The sequence below is a fragment of the Acomys minous genome (genome assembly GCF_964271855.1).
Source record: "Acomys minous genome assembly, chromosome: 6".
Classification (NCBI taxonomy): Eukaryota; Metazoa; Chordata; class Mammalia; order Rodentia; family Muridae; genus Acomys; species Acomys minous.
The window spans coordinates 50,689,882-50,709,740 of NC_140487.1; the positions used below are offsets into that span (position 1 = coordinate 50,689,882).

Below are 19,859 nucleotides of genomic sequence, written 5' to 3' on the forward strand. Positions count from 1 at the left end.
AATTTGTACTTTCTTGGATATCATCAGAGTCAACATTGCTGTGATTGCTCTGTCTTAGGCAATATAAATATCTACTTAATTTGTTGAAATATATGGCTTTGTTTTGTGTGCTCATCAAATGCATTAGGACAAGTCCTAGAGGCCTTGCTTGACAAAGTTCCAAAGATCTTAAACATGATCTTTGAACATCAAGAATAGCTGTTAAAGCTTTGCTTGACAATGTTCCAAAGATCTCTCCCTGATCAACACTGTCCTTAAATATCACCTATGGTCGTTGTCTATATATAGAATAATTTTTCCTAAAAACTATTTTGAAATCTGTTTTTTTTATCCTAAAACTACCTTTCTCTCTCTTTCTTATTTTGACTATGAGTTCAGGCCTAGTGAAATTTACACGTGAGAACTTTTTCCCACAGAGAATGATGGAAGACAGTATCTGGCCAAAGGCTTGAGACAATGAGAAAAAATTTATTCTGAGGACTGTTAGCAGCTAGGCAGAAACTGCTTCAAAAGAAAGTTAGAACTCTGACATAACAGTATCTGGTTAGATATTGTTAGCTGTAGAAAAGCAAAACTTGTTCTTATAATAAATCAAAGGTTTCTTTAGAATCTGCTTTGAGAACAATAGAAAGTGCACTGGGAATGTCATGATTTACAGATATTTTACAATAGAGGACCCCTTAGCAGTTAGCCTAGGCTTGGATAAAGATGAATAGCACACCTGTTGGTTTGAGATTGGAAGTAAGTCAAGTTTTTTTTCTGTGTGGCTGTGACAATGATGTAAACACAATGGCTTAATGTCTGAGGAAATTTATGATTAAGCTTTACTGAGTATTGCTTAAAAAATAACAATCAAGTCATGCTGACCATTGCTAGGATAGTGATTGATTTTTTTCTGTAAGTTTTATTGTAGCTTATAAATAACTGTTTATATTTCTTTGTTAGATTGTTTTCTTGCTCTGTTGATTTTAATGCTCTATTGATTGTAAAAGCTGAAAAAAAATCATGATGTAATCTGTAATGAAAAAATGTAACTTTACCTTAACTAAAGTACTGGAGTTGGCCTAAGAGGAAGCGAAGAAAAATAAAGTTCTCCTGGGCTAGAAGACCTTTCAATTTTGCACCATAATTTATGTCTGGGCCTCAATATTTCTTTTCTCCTCTGTTCTTCAGTCTCTCCTCAACAATTGGGTCCTTTAACTACTTGTTCACCAACAGTTGTTTCCTTTAACTAACTGTTCCTCACTGCTCAGTTATCACTACTGCAGAACTATCAGTGTTTTCTCTTCTTTTTTCCCCAAGCTGGTCTACAGGATGCGCCTATACGTCATTATTAGACATTTCACAAGGAAAGAGATGATGTCCTACAAGACTATGTGTTTCCTGCTCTAATTAGTAAAACCTTTCATTGTTTCATATTTATTTATTTATTTACGTGTGTGTGTGTGTGTGTGTGTGTGTGTGTGTGTGTGTGTGTGTGTTTTATTAGAGAAAAAGAGAAGCAGATAGATAGACAGAGACAGGTAGACCAAGGCACCCATAAGAGGTCATTTCTCATTCTACCATGGCTTCTGGGCATCAAACTCAGGTCTTCAGACTTGTATAGCCAAAGGTTTACCCACTGAGGCATCATATCTACCTGAAATGTTTTGCTTCAGTGTTACATGCTATTGACTCTTCTGCCCTAACACTGTGACTTCAATTTAATTTGACTTTTTTTTGTCTGATTAGATCTTTGTAATGGAAACATAACCCACTGCTATCCTTCAAGTATTGATTGTGCTTAACTTTACTAGGGAGTGAGAACAATTTAAATATGTTAATCATTACCTTTACTCAGAAACTGTTGTGGACTTTATATTGTTTAACAGGTGTAGTTGGAAAGGGTCTAAACAATCCTTTTAGACTCTTCCTTACTCATTTCAGAAAGCTCTTATTTTAAGACTCTTTTATTTGAATATTTCTTATATAAAAGACCTTCTGTTGCTGCTGCTGGGACTGAGCCCAAGGTCACGCATTTTAGTTATGGGCTCCACCTCTGAGTTGCAGCCCCAACTTAACATCAAGGAAACTGGAACATTGGCCGTGCCATTTTCAAAGGATTAAGTTGTTTCAAGATGAAGTTACAAGACAAAGAGAGGACTAGAGAAGGACCAACTTCTAGTATTAGGGATTCTTTATCTTTAGGAGGTTGTGCTGGTTCGCAGTTTCATCCTCCTTTATCAATGTGTTTGGTGCATATGGTAAATTTAAGAACTTTCATGTAAAGTTCAACATTAAAGTAGTATGGTTTTGTTTCCAGCGGGATCATGAAACCTGGCCTCAATGCCATTCTGGGACCCACGGGCGGAGGCAAGTCTTCGTGAGTATAACATATAAATAAGCCTTTTCTGTTCATTAAGTGTCACGTTCACATGAACAGGTACTGGCTGATTATTTGAAGTATATATGTGGTCTGTGTTGTAGATAATATGGAGTTGAACTTTCTCAAGGTTTTGTCCCAAGGACCAGAAAGCTGTATTAGGGCAGCTTTAATATTAGCATAGGATGAAGTGATTGGCATATACTGGGAGATACGTGCTAGTGAGTAGGTAAAAGAATGTAGTAATATTTAAAATGAAGGCATGTAGTGAAGGTATGAGGTTAAGACACGAGGACTCATTAAACAACATGCTGCCTGGGTTGTGATCTCCAAAGTCCCTTAACCAAAAAGGTCATTTGGGGGAATCTTACTATTTAAGCTGATGTTTTCTTGCTTTTATATTTTGGGGTTTGCTGTAGAACTTAATGAAAAGGATGTTGAGAATTTAAAACTTATTTTTTGTTTTGCTTTTATTGTTTGACTGAGAGACAAGATCTTAGCTATGTAGCTGTGGCTGGGTTAGAACTCATTATGTAAGACTAGGTTGGCATTGAACTCACACACAACCTTCTTCTTCTGCCTCCTAATAACTGAGGTAAAAGGTTTGTGCAACCATGCTCAGCCTATAACTTTGTTTTCAAACTATAAACTTATCTATTAGATAAGTGTGAACACTAGCAGATATTGATTTTAGAGCAGCTAAGCAATATGGCCTCTGGTGATGGAGAAAAATCCTTATAACATACATGTCCCTTACAGGTTGCTAGATGTCTTAGCAGCAAGGAAGGATCCACGAGGATTATCTGGAGATGTGTTGATAAATGGGGCACCTCAACCTGCCAATTTCAAATGTAGTACAGGTTATGTGGTTCAAGTGAGTATAAGCATATTTGGGCAATATATGTACATGTGCATTAGATTATAGTTTAGTTTGCCTCCAATTACATATAAAACATGCTCATATAATCAATGTATTTCCATCGTATTTTCATAAACTTCCATTGCAATGGGGATGATATTAAAGGGAAAGACAGAGTGGACCTGGAATATGAGCCTGTGGGAACAGTGGTATCAGTTATGACATCTATACAATCAAAATTTTTTTTCCTTTTCCTTCACTTTCTTTCTTCATTATAGATAAATGTCTTTGCCAAATCCTTCCACCTGGCAGCCTTGAATGTCTAGTAGTTTCACATGTGTTCTGTTCTGTGTACTCCCAGGTGTACAGCTGGGTGAGAAAAATGATGCCATTGAACTTTGCAGGTGTCTGTATGTGCAGTTGCTGCAGCTTAAGAGAACTTGTGGTTTACCAGTAGCCAGGATGTTACCTTGGATGTGTTATGTGTATGGATTGAACTATATATGCTCAAGTTGGTCATAGAAAAGATTCACATGCCTCACTAAAATGCCACCTTGCCTTAAGGATGACGTTGTGATGGGCACCCTGACAGTGAGAGAAAATCTTCAGTTCTCAGCAGCTCTTCGCCTTCCAATGACTGTGAGGAATCACGAAAAAAATGAGCGGATTAACATGATCATTAAAGAGTTAGGTCTGGACAAAGTAGCAGATTCTAAGGTATGACAACTCTTTCTAATATCATGGCCAGGAAATAACCCCATGTTAACAATATAAGCTTAAGTGAAAGTTTCCTATAATTTCTGTAGCCAAAAGTAATTGCTAATTGCTCTCTGTATGATGAGACGGGAGCTGGCTATATAAAGTAAGATAAAAATCAAGGTTTAAAAAAAGTAATAATAGCTGGTTCCTGGAAATGGAGTTTGGTCCACCAGGGAAATGCACCTTATATGATTTTCTTCTATATAAACTGCAACTACCCTCTTTTTCAAGTCACAGCTTGGTATTTATCTGCACGAAATGATCTGCTACTTATTGAGGAATAGTTTGAAACGAGAAAGACCAGAATCCAAATGGCCTTGCTCTGCATGCATCATTATGCTGTGACTGGGCTTCCGATATTGCATTTGGTCACATTAGGATTTACTTACAATTTGTCCACTACTCAATTCTTTATCTGTAATCTTTCTTTCTTTTTTTTGACAGTTTCATTTCTCCTCCTGTCCTCATAACTCTCCTTTCTTCCTTACCTACTGTCAGCATTTGTTTCCAGACTCCTACATTCAATGGTTTAGTGAGTAACAGAAATGGAGAAGGTGCTTCCCTTTCGAATGTTTGTTAGGATCAGGAAGGGGAATGAGGCAGTGGGTGGACTTTATAAATGTCCAGTCCATATAGCTTTGGCTGAGCAGACATTTGGGCATTGGTTGAAAATGCAATGCTGTAATTTAATCCTCTCCTGCCCATAACCATTTTCTCCCTCAGAGGCTAGGGATAATGATGTTGCTTCTCTTGGTACTTGTTAGCCATCTTTCATGAGCTGTGTACTTTGCTGGGAAAAATAACCTTGGGATGATGATGATATTTGACTTTCTTTCTTTCTTTCTATCCATCTTTTTTATTAAATATTTTTTATTTTTTACATATACATTTATATTATTACACATATGTACAATAAACTACCTATAGCAAGAAGAACCATGACACAATCAGGAATTATATAAATGTTATATTCTTTGTGTTTTGACTATTTGTATTTGAGAGCCTTGAAGAAAACATCTTTCTTATCTTGGTGCACCTAAAATTCTGAATGTAAATCAATCTCCATCACATCTTTTCACTATTAACTTAAAACATCTATCTAGAACTAAAAACATCTGAACCTCTAAATAACTAAGCTTCATTTTAAAACGAAACTGCCTGGTCTTTCTTCACCCCATCAGAGACTTGAGAAGGAATAAAATTGATTACCTGAGTATGCCAGGAGTGCAGGTTAGTAACTTTCCAAATGAGAAGATGACAGAGACAGTTTTCTTTTCTTTTTTTTTTAATACATTTTTATTAATTTATACATATTACATCTCAGTTGTTAGCCCATCCCATGTATCCTCCCATCCCTCCCTTCCTCCCACTTCCCCCCCTACTCCCCTCCCCTATGTCTGTGTCTGAGGGGGATCTCCTCCCCCTGGATATGCTCATACGGTATCAAGCAGAGACAGTTTTCTATCTGAATAATCACCTAAAACTCTCTATAACATTGGAGTATCATCTTAAGTCTTCTGGCCCTATATATCTGGCAGACATATTTGTGAGGCAGGAACTATTGAGGACTTCCAGCACCAAGTGTTTCAATTGTTGTTCCTCATCAGTATAAGACAGCTCTGAGGAAATTTTCAAAAAAAGCTTCCAATCCCAATTGGTCCAGAACTTCAGACTATCCCACACAGGACTCGAACTAAGCCTGAAATTTCTCAACATTTAGAAACTGGGCCACAAATGCTATTCCTAGCTTGTTTTACCATTTTCCCAAGTCTATTTGGGTCTCTGCAAAGATATTGTTCATCCCAAATCAGCCAGAGAAACCTTAAGAGAATGATGCCCCATTTCCTTTAAGGGAGGTTGGGTAGGTTTTTGGTTGACTTAATTTCTGAGTTAATGTTCTTGCTTTGCCTTGGCCCAGTTTAGTAGATTAATTTTGTCTATGTAGAATGATCTTTTTCTTGACTCTTGCTTTTTCTTCTTCCTTTTTAAAAAATATGTGTATGGTACAAATTATTATTTCTTAGGCCTCATTCATGCTAGGCAAGTGCTATATTACTGGACTGTATGTCCATATTATTCTTTACCTTTAAGCAGGCACTGCTGTAGGTTTGGATTTCCAGGAGAAATAGAAAGCTATTTGTTCATTTCTTTGAATTAATATAATCTAACATATTAAAATATTGTTTTTTCTTTTTTCTCCTTTATTAATTTATTCTTGTTACATCTCAATGGTTATCCCATCCCTTGTATCCTCCCATTCTTCCCTCCCTCCCATTTCCCCTTATTCCCCTCCCCTATGAGGGGAATTCCCTCCCCCTGTATATGCTCATAGGGTATCAAGTCTCTTCTTGGTAACCTGCTGTCCTTCCTCTGAGTGCCACCATATTTTTATAAAATGTTAAGTATAAAAACACAGAGAAATAGTCTGCTTTCTCTAATGTTAAAATTGTTAAATAAAATAATGGTATAATTGGTAATGTTATGCCCATAGTTTTCTCAGTTGTCGTAGGCTCTTCAGCTATTTCTTATTCGAATAATTTAACAACAACTTTACAGTCCTTTAACCCTCAATACTTGTTATGTCCCTATAAAAATCAAATATGAGAATGGAAGTGTAACTCAGTTGTAGGGCATGTGCTTAGGATTTGCAAAGCTCTAGATTCTAAAAGTAGCATTGAATAAATGGTCTAGACAGAATTATTATTTTGATATTAATTAATACTTGAAATTATTATGGTAGCTCTTTTCTTTAACCAGATAGTTCCCCAGTGATTGACACACAGAGACTAGGATTTATTATTAAGTTGTAGGAATTATGCTGGGGACATTCTGAGCTACTATAATCCTAGTATCTTTAAAACCACCTAAAAGCCAATCAGTTGCTACTCTCATGATTTCTTATGGCTTCTGCTCCATCCGTCTTTCCTTACTGCCATGTGTTCATTGCCATCTTGCCTCATGGTGACTCCTCCCTCCGGCTTCCTATCCTCCTGTTATATCTTCTTTTGATCCTGTATCAATTATCTTCTTCCCTTCCTCCCTCAAACCCAAGCTCAGCACCTGAAACTCTGCTTCCCTTTCTTCCAGCCAGTCATAAGCTTCAGCATCTCTATTTAGCCAATCAGGGATAATTGGGGGACATTCCATACCATCACATGATTACAGGAGATAGTTCAACATTCCTAACAATGCCCATAGCAGGGCAATAACCAAATCTCAAGGCACTGACGTCAGCATTGAAGAACACAGTCAGGTGTTGCTCCAATAAAATGAATAAATACATAAAGGAGGACATTTAACTACATACTGGAATAGCATTAACAAAATGAAAAAGAAAAAGGGAAATTAATCATATCCTACTCTTTCACTGTTGCTAAGTTGTCTCCCAAAAGTCTCTTGTAATTCAGGGTTATTTTAGGACCCAGTCAAGGGTTGCAAATAGCATTACAATATAACTCCTCGGAGCTGTGTGATTTCAGAATCATTTACCACATTCTGTCTCTCTCAATCCTTCCTATTGGGCTTTCATAATGACAATGAGTGGTTGAAAAGAAAAGATTGATCCAGATTTACTGTGGAATATCTTACCTTCTGGGTTTGTCTGAGAAGATGAGTTAGAAATTCTACAGTGAGTTATCTCCAGACAGCATCAAACTGGAGGCTGAAAAGTAATTAAATGGTATAGAATGTGACCTCTCTGTCTCATCCCATCTCAGTCCACCTAGTAACAATTGGGAGAGATACAGAGGTTCACGTTCTGGATGTTTAATAGATTATGGTTAGAGTGCTCCCTTTTCCTCTTGATTGCCTGTTTAAGGCTGAAAGTTTACTATATCTTTTAGTGTTCTCCTTTGTTCACTACCTTAAAATAAAGCATGTCAGCTGAAGGAATAGCTCAGTTGGTCACCTGCTTACAAGCATGAGGACCTGACTTCAGTCCCCAGAGCCCAAGTAAAACAAGCCTCATGTGGTGCACTCTTGTGATCTTAGCACTGGGGAGGCAGGGATGGGGCTTCCTGAAACCTAGCCAAGTTGGTGAGAAACACTGTCTGAAAAAAGAAATTGCAGCCTTCTGAGGAATAAGGAACTGTTAAGAGCAGGGACTTCGTTTCAGGTCAGGCGTCCTTGCAGCTCTAACCAGAGCCTTAGTTTACTCATCTGGTAAAAAGAAACCGCCTTCTCCTGGGTATTTTGTTGTTTGTGAACCAATAGTCTTCAGAGTGATGACAATAAATTGTCTCCACAAGAGACAAGTGATAGAGCATGTACTTACAAGAGACTTGTGGGGACAATCGGGTCTGCCCATGTCTATCTACCAAGTGATGGCAACTATGTTCACTCTTGTTGATAAAGATGACACTTGCTTTAGGTTGGAACTCAGTTTACCCGCGGTGTCTCTGGAGGAGAAAGAAAAAGGACAAGCATCGGAATGGAGCTGATCACTGACCCTTCCATCCTCTTCCTGGATGAGCCTACAACTGGTTTGGATTCAAGCACAGCGAATGCTATCCTTTTGCTCCTGAAAAGGTACACGGTACAAAAGCACTGGTCTTTTATTCATTTAATGCCTCGTCACCTCTGTGTGGCAGTTATTCTTTGTGCAGGAGACTCAGGAGTAAACAACAAACTTTCTTCCTAGTTTGTTGAAGAAAAAGAAGAGCTACTAAGAGCGATGAAGCAAGAACATGGGGGGCACAATGGCTGTGTGGGGCTGACTTGCTGTGTAAATAGCAGGAGGGTCACGGAGGATCTCAGGCATGGACAGGGGACCTGGAGGTGACGGAATTGGGCTGGAAAGAACAACCAAGGGCCCCAAGGCAGAACATGTTTGTATATGTCTGGACCATCAAATAGACACAAGAACCCAGTTACCTTAGGGTATTACAAAGATAGTGTACAGTTACAACAAAAGCCCACAGACTAGGTGGCTTAACAATAGAAATCTGCCTTTTCAAGCACTGCTATGCAAACTAAGTACCTGAAGTGCAGTAAACATACAGATTTTGCTTCTGTGAGTCTGGAGTCCAGGAGTCTCCAATGGGGACTCTTAGAGGATACGCTCATTCTGATGTCCCCAGTCCTCAGACCCACTCTGAGCATCAACCTCACCCAGGTCTGCTTCCTCCTGGAAGCTCCCTGTTGCCTTCCAGATCCTACAGGTCCTGTGTGAATGCTCATCATGCATCTGTTTGATCAGTCTGTCTTCCTCTGTTTGAGTTGTACCTTATATTGTATGTATCCATTGTACCAATGTGCTGTGTCCCATGAGGATATTTTCACACAAATATATCCTGCATCTTTACTCACTCACTCCCCATTTTACATTTCCACTCCTGTAACTTTTTCTCCCCTAAACAGTTGCATTGTTGATTTTATACCATATAGGCATGCATTATTTTATGTTTATAAAATTTAAGGTGAGAGGAAACTTAGGACATTTGTCTTTATGAAACTGGTTTAACTTACTTAATGTCTTTTCTTTAGTTACATCTCCTTTCCTGTAAATGCCATACCTTATGTCACACTTTGTTTACCCATTTCTATGTTGCTGAACACCTAGGATGCTCTTGGTAGGTATTTTGTGGCAATAACAGTCTGACCTTCTACTTGTTACAGATGCTACTTCGCTCACATAGGCGTCTCCATGCCACCATCATAGAGCTGGCCTGTGCTCTGGGTCCTTGTCATCTGTTCAGCTTTATCACAGTCCCTTAGAGCAACACTCCTCATGCCAGCTCTAAAGCATTTAAAGCAGTCTGTGCCTCGAAACCCCAGACAGCTGTTAGAGTGATCTCTGAGCAGGGAAATGAGGGACTAGGACTTAGATCCCCTGGTAAGCAGACATAGAGATTGGGAGGGAAGAGGTAATAAAGATAGTGAGCTTCCGGGATGGCCAGCTTCTTCTTCACCCTCCTGACCTTTAGACAAAGGCTGCCATGATTTTATGACCAACAGCAGTGCTCTCCGCTCCTCCCTGCCTGTGGACGATTGTGGCAAACTGGGAACCAAACTAGGATGTGTTTACCATGAACTTGTGGACCTACTTTCTAGGTCTCCAAAGTCTCTGTTCAAACTGTCCAGTCCTAAACTGAGGGAAAACAGTCACCTCAGACATGCTCTCAGTGAGAGACCAGGCTCTGACTATTGCATGAACAAGCAGAATGTCCTTGTTTCTGTATGGCTTGCTTCATTAGAAGCCTTCCTTTACCCTCCATATATTTGTGCACATTCCCAGAGGACTGATTTGGTATCTGTGAAGACTGTTTTAGTGTCTGCACTTGATAGTCAACGCTATAGTGGATTCAGTTCTGCCTCTGCTCCTTTCTTAAGAAATCCTGGCTGGATGTGTTTGTCTTTGGGGTTTCCTTTGTTTTTAAGCACCAAGTCAAAGGCCTCTCACATACACTTTATTTACAACTGATCTCGAAAAATGCCATCCTCCTGGCTGCCCTAGTTTTCCATAAAAGCATCATGTTCATCTCTGTAGGTATCAAGCAGATACCTTGAGATGAGCTGGTAGATTATGTGTGTAAGAGAAAATCAAGTGGAAATTGGAGCAGATGTTTTCACAGCAGGGTTAAAGGACTCTTCAAAAATAAAATCAAGGATCAAAATCTTAATGACTGATTGTTTTTCTTGTATCTTAGGATGTCTAAACGGGGTCGAACAATCATCTTCTCTATTCATCAGCCTCGGTATTCCATCTTTAAGTTGTTTGACAGCCTCACATTATTGGCCTCTGGGAAACTCGTGTTCCATGGGCCAGCACAGGAGGCGTTGCAGTACTTTGCATCAGCAGGTATGGTTGATTGTTTCCCATGTGGTTGGTCCTTTCTTCACAGAACTGTGGGTAGGGCAGAGGGTGCACAGGAGTGCTGTTTAGTCTTCATGAAGACTTACTATGGTTCCTCCATTCTAAAGAACGTCTGCTCAGTTTTGTGTTTGTATTTTTCTACATTTTGTACTTGCTTGCTTAGACGCTTAACAGTTCCTGTGCTATTTGAATATTTGTGTTGATTGTGTCTAAGTGTACCTAGCTATCCACCAGGTCTGTGCTGCTCAGTTGCCCAATCATGGTGGCCTTTCCCTGAGGGTTCAATAGTTATGACTGGACTCTCACCTGGCAGTTTTGCCCCTTGAACAGTTTTGAAAAGACCTGGGATTGTTGTCCTTTTAACCATGCAACAGTTCTTGGTTTTTCAGTTTTCCCCAGGCCACCAGGTGTGAGAACTTGCCATGCTTTAATGAGAGCTCATGGAAATGATGCTTAACTTTTCAGTAACAATGTGTTGATAATTCAGTCTGAGAGTGGGTCTGAGTGACCTACTATTAGAATAACTAGGTCAAATGTCCCTTTGACGAGCCTGCATTTTTGACATTTCTGAATTACTTTCTTCCTTCAAATTAAATTATGTGATTTTTAAAATATTTATTTACTTTATTTATGTGTATTAATGTCTTGTATCTCTCTCGATAGATATATTTATGTATAAATATATGTATACATTGTGCCCTCAAAGGTCAGAACAGGGTGTTGGATTCCTCTAGAACTGGAGTTACAGACATTTCTGAGCTGTGATGTGGGTTCTGGAACCAACCCTTGGTCCTGTACAAGAGCAAGGACTCTTAACCGCTGAGCCATCTCTCCAGCCCTGTGATCTATCTTTCTTCATTTTAACAGACTTTATCATTTAAAATAATTGAGCAAACCTTTGTGGAGACCCCTGGCTTCACTTCTCAGGGACCCTGCTTGCTTTGATTCCCAGCACTCACACGATGGCTCACAGCCATCTTTAACTCCAGTCCCCAGAAATCCTCCATCTTCTGGCTCTTCAGCCAACAGGCCCACATATGATATACAGACATACATGCAAGCAAAACACCCATATACATAAAAATAATTTTTGAAGAAAAAAATCAAACAATCGAGCCTAAATGGGTGGGGAGTTCAGTAGCAATGAGTTTGAGACAGATTTCAGGCAAGTTGAAAGGACTATAAAGTTGAGGTCTGAGTTGTTCCTAGTTAATGCTGACCCAAAAATCACTCTCTGTTTGCAACTGTGGCAGGTTGACAGATGAGCATTACAACCTCTCCAGTCAGTAGCTGAAGAGGCAGTAATGATAGGCAGATCGTGAAGTCAGGAGCACAAGGACAGTTAGGTTTTTCTGTTTGGACCTGGATTTAGGTCTTGGACTGAAGACTAGTAAGCCACATTGCATATCGGTAGCCTTTGCGGGTCTTAATTTATGGTACACACCAATGCCAGACCGTCTCACCTACCCAAAAATTCCTTTTGAGTTATTGGAATATTTATTAAATATACATGTGAAAAAGATGTACTAGTGAAGGGAAAAGAGAGTGAGAAGAAGGAGAACTTACTAGAGTCTGTCTTCCCAAGCCAACCCTCTGCACACACGTTCTCTGTTTCCCAAGACCATTAGGTTTGTGTCCTTGCCTTGCGTTTTCTTATAGGTCACCACTGCGAGGCCTACAATAACCCTGCAGATTTCTTCCTTGATGTCATCAATGGAGATTCCTCTGCTGTAATATTAAATAGAGAGGAAGAAGACTATGAAGGTATGTGAATCTTGTAAATTCATGCATCAGTGTCTAATTGATTTTGTTAGGCACAGTAATGTGCTCATTAAAACATGCTTTTGTAGGCCAGCCAGGACTACATAGTGAGACCCTACCTCAAAACAAAACAGAAACCATGCTTTTTAAATCCATATTAATTCACTGTTGGAAAAATAGTCAACAGACAGACTTTTGTCTGTAAGTGCTATGGGATTTTTTAAAATTTAATATGTAAATGAGTGCTTTTCTGAAAGTGTCAGTTGTGAGGCAAATTTCCAATTTAAAATGATCATTTTTAATAGTATTGTAGTAGTCTGAATTCTCTAAAGGACAGAACTGATAGATTAGGTGTGTGTGTGTGTGTGTGTGTGTGTGTGTGTGTGTGTGTGTGTGTGTGTGTGTTGGTCTTTCCACCTCAAATGAGTTAAGAAAAATCCCTCACTCCCTCACAGGTGTACCCAGCTGCTTGGGTTTTAGTTAATTCCAGATGTGTTCAAGTTGACAACCAATATTAGCCATCACAAACACTTTATAAACAAGCCTGCATGATGTGTCATGCCTTTAATCCCAGCCCTTGAGAGGTAGAGACAAGCAGATATTTGTAGTTAGAGGCCAGCCTGATCTACACAGTAGGTTTGAGGTGAGTCATGGCTAAATAAGGAAGTCCTGTCTAAAAACAAATAAAAACCAAGAAATATAGCACTTTATGCATATATGCATAACAGGAGACAAAGGCTGGAACATTTTAAAAGATGAACTCTTGTTGGGCATGGTGGCACACTCCTTTAATCCCAGCACTCAAGAGGTAGAGACAGGCAGATCACTGTGAGTTCGAGGCCAGCCTGGTTTACAAAGTAAGTCCAGGACAGCTATGGCTATGCAGAGAAACCCTATCTTGAAAAAACAAAATATATTTTTTTCTTAAAAAAATAAATTCTAACCCTTCACATTATAATGTCTATTTGAATAATTAGGGTCTAAATTGATTTTTAAAAAAGGTAAAGAGGTTTCTGCATCCAGAAGATATGACCATGCCATGCAACAAGGGCATTTGTTCAACTATGTTTATAGTAGCTTTATTCGTAGTAGCCAGAATATGGAAACAACCTAGGTATCCCTCAACCAAGAACAGATAAAGAAACTGTGGTACATTTACACAATGGAATACTACTCAGCTATCAAAACCAAGAAAATCATGAAATTTGCAGGCAAATGGATAGAACTAGAAATGACCATCCTGAGTGAGGTAACCCAGACCCAGAAAGACTCACATGGTATATACTCACTTATTAGTAGATATTAGCCCAACATAGATGTCATCTGAAAATTTTCACCCATCAGGGGCTCAAAGTAGATGCTAAGATTCACAACCAAATTTTGGTCAGAGAAATTAGAATCCTACAGAAGAGTGGGGGGGGTGCTGGATAGAAGGGCCTAGTGGGACAGAAACTCCACAAGGAGACCATCAAAGCCAACAAATCTGGACCCAAAGAGCCCTGCACAAACTGATGTACCAAGCAAGGAGAACGCATGCAGAGAACCTAGACCCCCTGTTCAGGTGTAGCCAATGGCCAGCTCATTCTCCATGTGGATCCCCTAGCAAGGGGAGCAGGACCTACCTCTGACGGAGACTCTGGTGCCGCCACTTTATTCACTTCACCTTGGTGGGGTAGCCTTTTGGGGCCACAGAGGAAGAGGATGCCAGCTAATCTAATGAGACCTGACAGGCTAAGGTAAGATGGTAGCGGAGGGCTCCCCTGTCAGAGGACTAGGGGAGAGGAAGAAAGGAGTGTAGGAACAGGAGAATATGAGCAAGGGAGTAACAATTGGGATATGATGTGAATATACTGTAAAAAATAAATTTTAAAAAGATGTGGCGGTGTACAAATCAATTAGCTATTTTTCTGCTATGTAAATCAATGACAGTAATTAAGCTTATTCCTTTGAGAGGGCTTTACTATGTTGCCCTGGCTGCCCTGGAACTCATTATGTTGCTCAAGCTGACCTCAGATTCAGAGATCTAGTTGCTTCTGCCTGCTGAATGCTGGTATTAAAGGCATGTGCTACCAGCCTGTCATCACTGCAGAGGTAGTGGGACCTGGGAAAATTGAGATAAACTAAAGTCTTATGCAATAGCCAACATTATTCAGAGATTTGGACAACATGTGCTCTGAGGGTTAAGAAAGGTCATCTATGTAAAGTTCTCATGAGCTCACGCTGTATCCAATCACAAGGACAGGCTACATATGGCAAAAGCATGTTTTTCCATAGAGGCATAGAAAGGATAGTTTAAAATTTTGAGTAACAGTAGCAAGCAGTAATGAGTAATCTGAAGTCAACTCAGTTCTGAGAGAAGCACAAAACAGCAACAACAACCACAAAAAGGAAAACATTCTAAGGACAATTCCATATTTTGAAGAAACTGGGTCACAAAATGTTTGTCTTGTTTTGTTGTTTTCTTGAATGCCCCCCCATATATATGTGTGTGTGTGTGTGTGTGTGTGTGTGTGTGTGTGTGTGTGTGTGTGTATTTATGTAGAACTTAAAGGACAATAGAATTATGGAACCACAGAAAATGGAATTAGTCAGTTGTTGAGTGTTAATATTTCACTTCTTTACCCATATTTATCCAAAGCAAACAAGACTGAAGAAACTTCCAAGAGGGAGAAGCCAATAATAGAAAGCTTAGTTGAGTTTTATGCCAACTCTTCCATCTATAGAGAAACAAAAGCTGAATTAGATCAGCTTCTGGGGGCTCAGAAAAAGAAAAGAATAGCAACCTTCAAAGAGCCTGCATATGCTACCTCCTTCTGTCATCAGCTCAGATGGATTGCCAGGCGTTCATTCAAAAACTTGATCGGGAATCCTGAAGCCTCTATAGCTCAGGTAACATTGCCAGCTGTGCTATGAAATGTTCAGGGGGAAGAGCTTGGGTTCTGGTTTTTATTCTCTACTGATTCCCTTCTTCTGCTACTATTATACATGTTTAAGGGTTTTATTTATATTCTACTTACCCTTCTATTTCTCTGTTGTCTCCACTCTATCTCTACTAACAAGTGCTGAAGTTTCAGGATCAAATTGCAAACACTCTCTTTCTGGTTCTCTCCCACGAGTAGTAAAATTTGGTGAAAATCATTCTTAGTTCATGAGCTTACAAAAATATACAGTTGGCCCTGTTTGTCATTTGTGCAACAGTACATTGACTTCTGCATAGTTTTTTAATAACATATTTTATTTCTGTAACTATTGGTTAGATGCAATGTTTTATGGTGTTATGATGATAAATATTTTGTTTGTAATAGCTGATCTTCAGCTTGAACTATTTAGTTATTTACACAATTTAGACTTGGCATATAACCAGATGTGGTTATGTGTGGAAGATCTTAGAAAGAATATGGTACCTGTGTTTAAACTTTTAGTTTATTTAATGTGCTAACAGTTTTTGATCAAATCCATTTGCAAAAGGTATTGGTTTCTTATAGAATTGTTAATGGCTGACTATGATCTCATAGTTTTTAACTATAATCACTCAGAACACACTTTGAAAAAAATGGATAAGTACATTTGAATAAAGATACAATAACATCTTTGAAGAATTGATTTATTTATCTACCCTTTTGTTCAAAACTAAACAAGTAAGAAATACAGAAGTTCTTAGGTAGGCTCCTTGAGTTTATTATACAAGACTTACAATACATTTACTTTTCTATTTGCTGTGATAAAACACTGGCCAACTGTAACTTTGAGGAGGGAGGGTAACAGACCATCCATTATGGAAGGTCTGAAGCAGAGATCATGGAAGACCAGTGCTTACTGACTTGTTTCCCCTGGCTTTCTTGTATAGCTTGGGCTCACCTGCCCAGTACTGGCATTGCCAGCAGTGGCATTATCCCTCCTACATAAGTTAACAATAAAGAAAATGCCCCTCAGACAGGTCCATCAGTCACTCTGATGTAGGCAGTTTCTCAGTGGAGTTTCTATCCTCCCAGCTGTGTCACCAGAATAGCCACCGTAACAAATACACCTAGTAAAAGACTGACAGGATCATGGGAGTTCATCATGTTGACAGTGTGTTTCAAAGATGGCTAGAATTGACTTTAGAACATGGAGGCCTTTAGGAAACATTCTATGGGTGATACTTGTAGTGTATTTCGAGTTGGAATGCAAAAGAAACAATGCAAAATGTGTGGTTTGAAGTAGTGAGTACCTTTATGGGAAGCAAAGACTCATTTATATATGTGCAAACTATATATTGGTAGAGCTGTCAGAATTTATTTCATTGTCCTGGCCTGCTTATAAAAGCAAAATAATTATAAAAAATATGCCAAGGAAATTGGTTTCCCTCATCCTGAATTTCTATGTTAATAGCAAAAAGATTTTGGAATTCTCTCCTGAATATAGTATTTCCAAACCATCTTTTATGGGTTGTGATTTTCTTTTCCTGCTTTACCTTGATTCTTGCCAAAAAATACCCCCCCACAAACTACTTTATGTCAGGCTGGAGAGACAGTTCAGTGGTTAAGCACACATGCTTCTCCTTCAGAGGACTAACGTTTATTTACATCACCCTCAACAGAGAAATCACAGCCACCTGTAACAAAGGCTTCCCCACCTCACCCTGCACTTACTTCCTTCATGTTTTGGACCAGAAGATTTGGCTTTTTCATATACATAAATGCTCATGAATTGATGCAAGTATGTAGGAAATTAAATGTATGCTTATAACCAGCTTTAGTTCTGTTCATGCTGTACTTTTACATTTTGATACTATTAAAGTAGCAAGATTTTTTTTATCTTTGAAATTCCGAGACATATAAATGAATATTCGATTTTTAGATAAACATTTCTTACATTTTAAAAAAGTTATGTGTGAATAATATATTAATTAATAAAATCCTTTATATAAATAATATCATTATATAACACTTAACCACTTGCTACATGAATCATCCTTAAGGAATTTTTCTCCAGAGTGATGCTGGTGCAGCCTCCTTGGGAGCAGTCCGCAGAGACTGATACAGTGAAGACGTAGAGGAGTTTGCAAGTCAAGGGTGTTGAGTTGACCGTAGGCCAAGCTTGTCAAGGTTGATGAAGAAGCAGGGAGAGAGGAGAACTTGAAAGCACTTGGGTACCCCCAAAGAACACGAGATAGATTTTTTTTGTAGCCGTGACACTGCACATTCCCTTGCAGGTACAGCCTCTCCAGAGCTGGCATACGTGGAGTCCAGTTCACTCTTCCTTCCTTAGCACGCAACATTCCATTGTCAGCATCTGTGAGTGTGTGCTTTGATTTTTTTTTTTAATCCTAAACATTAGAAGAAAAGACATCCTGTTTTTACTCGGACCTCTTGTGTCAAACTTTTTGTTCATTGGCATGAAAGCTTAGTTCATTTTAGTTCAAAACTCTTAGGCACTCGGCCTTTGGTTTGTTCCCTAAACAACCCCTTGAGGCTGCCCTAGGCACCACGCAGGGGTCCTGCATCTCGGCTGGGACTGCACCGGCCGTGACTGGTGGAGCAGTGGAAGGATCTTCAGTCTGCTCTGCTCACTTGTCAGTTGCCTGGCAGCAAGTGCTTTGATTTTCATCTTAATCCAGAAAGCAATAGAGTAACGTATGCAGTTCCACACTTTCCCAGGAGCCCTATCACAACCAGTGTCTCAAGGGTTTGTGAGTTCAGATTTTGTACATATGTCTTAAAATAATAAGTGCCGTGCAAACATTGGAAATTCTTTTATTTTCTTTTTTGTTTTGGAAAAGGTAATTATCACACTCATACTAGCACTGGTTACTGGTGGCATTTACTTTGGCCTGAAAAATGATCCCACTGGCATCCAGAATAGGTAAGTAAATTCGGACACACACAACTTCTCTCATTCTGTAGGACAGAAATTAGCCTGGGTTAGTTTTAAGGAAATGTAAAGTAGAAAGTATATTTTAGAAAAGAGATACAGAAAACTGCTCCAGATGCAAAGCAACCAAGTTTGGATCTTGGTTTTGATAAAATACTATTATTTTCTTTAAGCTTATGAATATCAATTAAGGATTTAAGTTTAATAAGCATTTAGAGTAAATGTCACTATTTCTTTGTGTGTAGGAATGAGTTGGTGAATTGAAAACTATAATTTTTGGCTTTTCCATACACAAATCACACAAATGTGTATGTATTGATGAAACCATATAAAAATACACATATCCTCTTAACCAATCTCAAGTATGTAGTTCAGTGGCATCAATAACATTCATACTATTGTGTCTGTTGACAACATGGCACTCAAGATGAGTATTTTTTTCAATGGATCCCTCAACTTTAACTTTAACTTTTCCTGTTAAAATATGATGCTCAGTGCCCACTTCCTCTCACCCCCTGGGAAGCACCATTCTCTAAATATCACTACTCTAGGAGCCTGCTGCGTGGGATGTCATAAATATTTGTCCTTTGATGACTGATTTATGTGTCCCATATAATGTCTTAATGGTTCATACATTTTACAACTTAGGCAGAATTCCTTTCCTTTGTAAGACTGATTTCTCTCTCTCTCTCTCTCTCTCTCTCTCTCTCTCTCTCTCTCTCTCTCTCTCTCTCTCATGTATGTATGTATGTATGTATGTATATATATATATATATATATATATATATATATATATATATATATATATATATTTATCCAATTACCTGTTCCTGAAGATTTGTGTTGTTTCCACTTGCCGGTTGTGAATAATGTTATGATTCTACAAGTTCATTTTGCATTTCTGCTTAGGTTCCCTCAAGAACTTTAACCAGTAGAACTGCTAAGTTATCATAATTTCCTAGGAAATGAAGTTATGTCTTCTGTGATAGCTGTACCATTTTACGTTCTTGGCTGCTACACACAGGAGTTTCAGTTTTTCTGCATCCTGAGTAGTTGTTGTTTATTTTTTTAAATAATAAACGTCAATTTAATCTTTGAGAACTATTTATTTTAGTTGTTTATTTTTTACAATTTTTTTGTTGAGTTTTAAGAATCATTTTTCTGGGCTATTTTCCCTTGTCAGATAAATGTTTTATAAATATTTCTTCTGATACTGTAGGATGTCTTCTCTCTGTGTTGGGAGTATCTAGTAGTGCATGCATAATTTTTATATTATTTGTCTTTTTTCTGCTGCTTCTAAGCCAACTTCCCTGTATAGCTTTTGATTTATTTGACTTGAAAGTGGAGTACATGCGTGGGACTCAGTTTATATTAACTCTATTGGAATAATGTGTACATTCAGTCATAATTATGTCTTTGAATTTTTTTCTTTAATATTTGGGTGTTTTGAC

General features: G+C 38.6%; 1 protein-coding gene across 3 annotated transcripts in view; it reads left to right on the plus strand.

The window, feature by feature from the left end:
• LOC311600388 (broad substrate specificity ATP-binding cassette transporter ABCG2-like) overlaps positions 1-19,859 on the plus strand; it is a 48,932-nt gene that overhangs the window by 16,622 nt on the left and 12,451 nt on the right. For all 3 annotated transcript variants that reach the window (XM_084786988.1, XM_084786987.1, XM_084786989.1), the window contains exons 3-10: positions 2,303-2,362; positions 3,122-3,236; positions 3,786-3,938; positions 8,350-8,507; positions 10,628-10,779; positions 12,454-12,558; positions 15,194-15,444; positions 18,317-18,399. In XM_084786988.1, the coding sequence (XP_084643114.1) occupies positions 2,303-2,362; positions 3,122-3,236; positions 3,786-3,938; positions 8,350-8,507; positions 10,628-10,779; positions 12,454-12,558; positions 15,194-15,444; positions 18,317-18,399 (1,077 nt within the window). The remainder of the gene's footprint in view (positions 1-2,302; positions 2,363-3,121; positions 3,237-3,785; positions 3,939-8,349; positions 8,508-10,627; positions 10,780-12,453; positions 12,559-15,193; positions 15,445-18,316; positions 18,400-19,859) is intronic.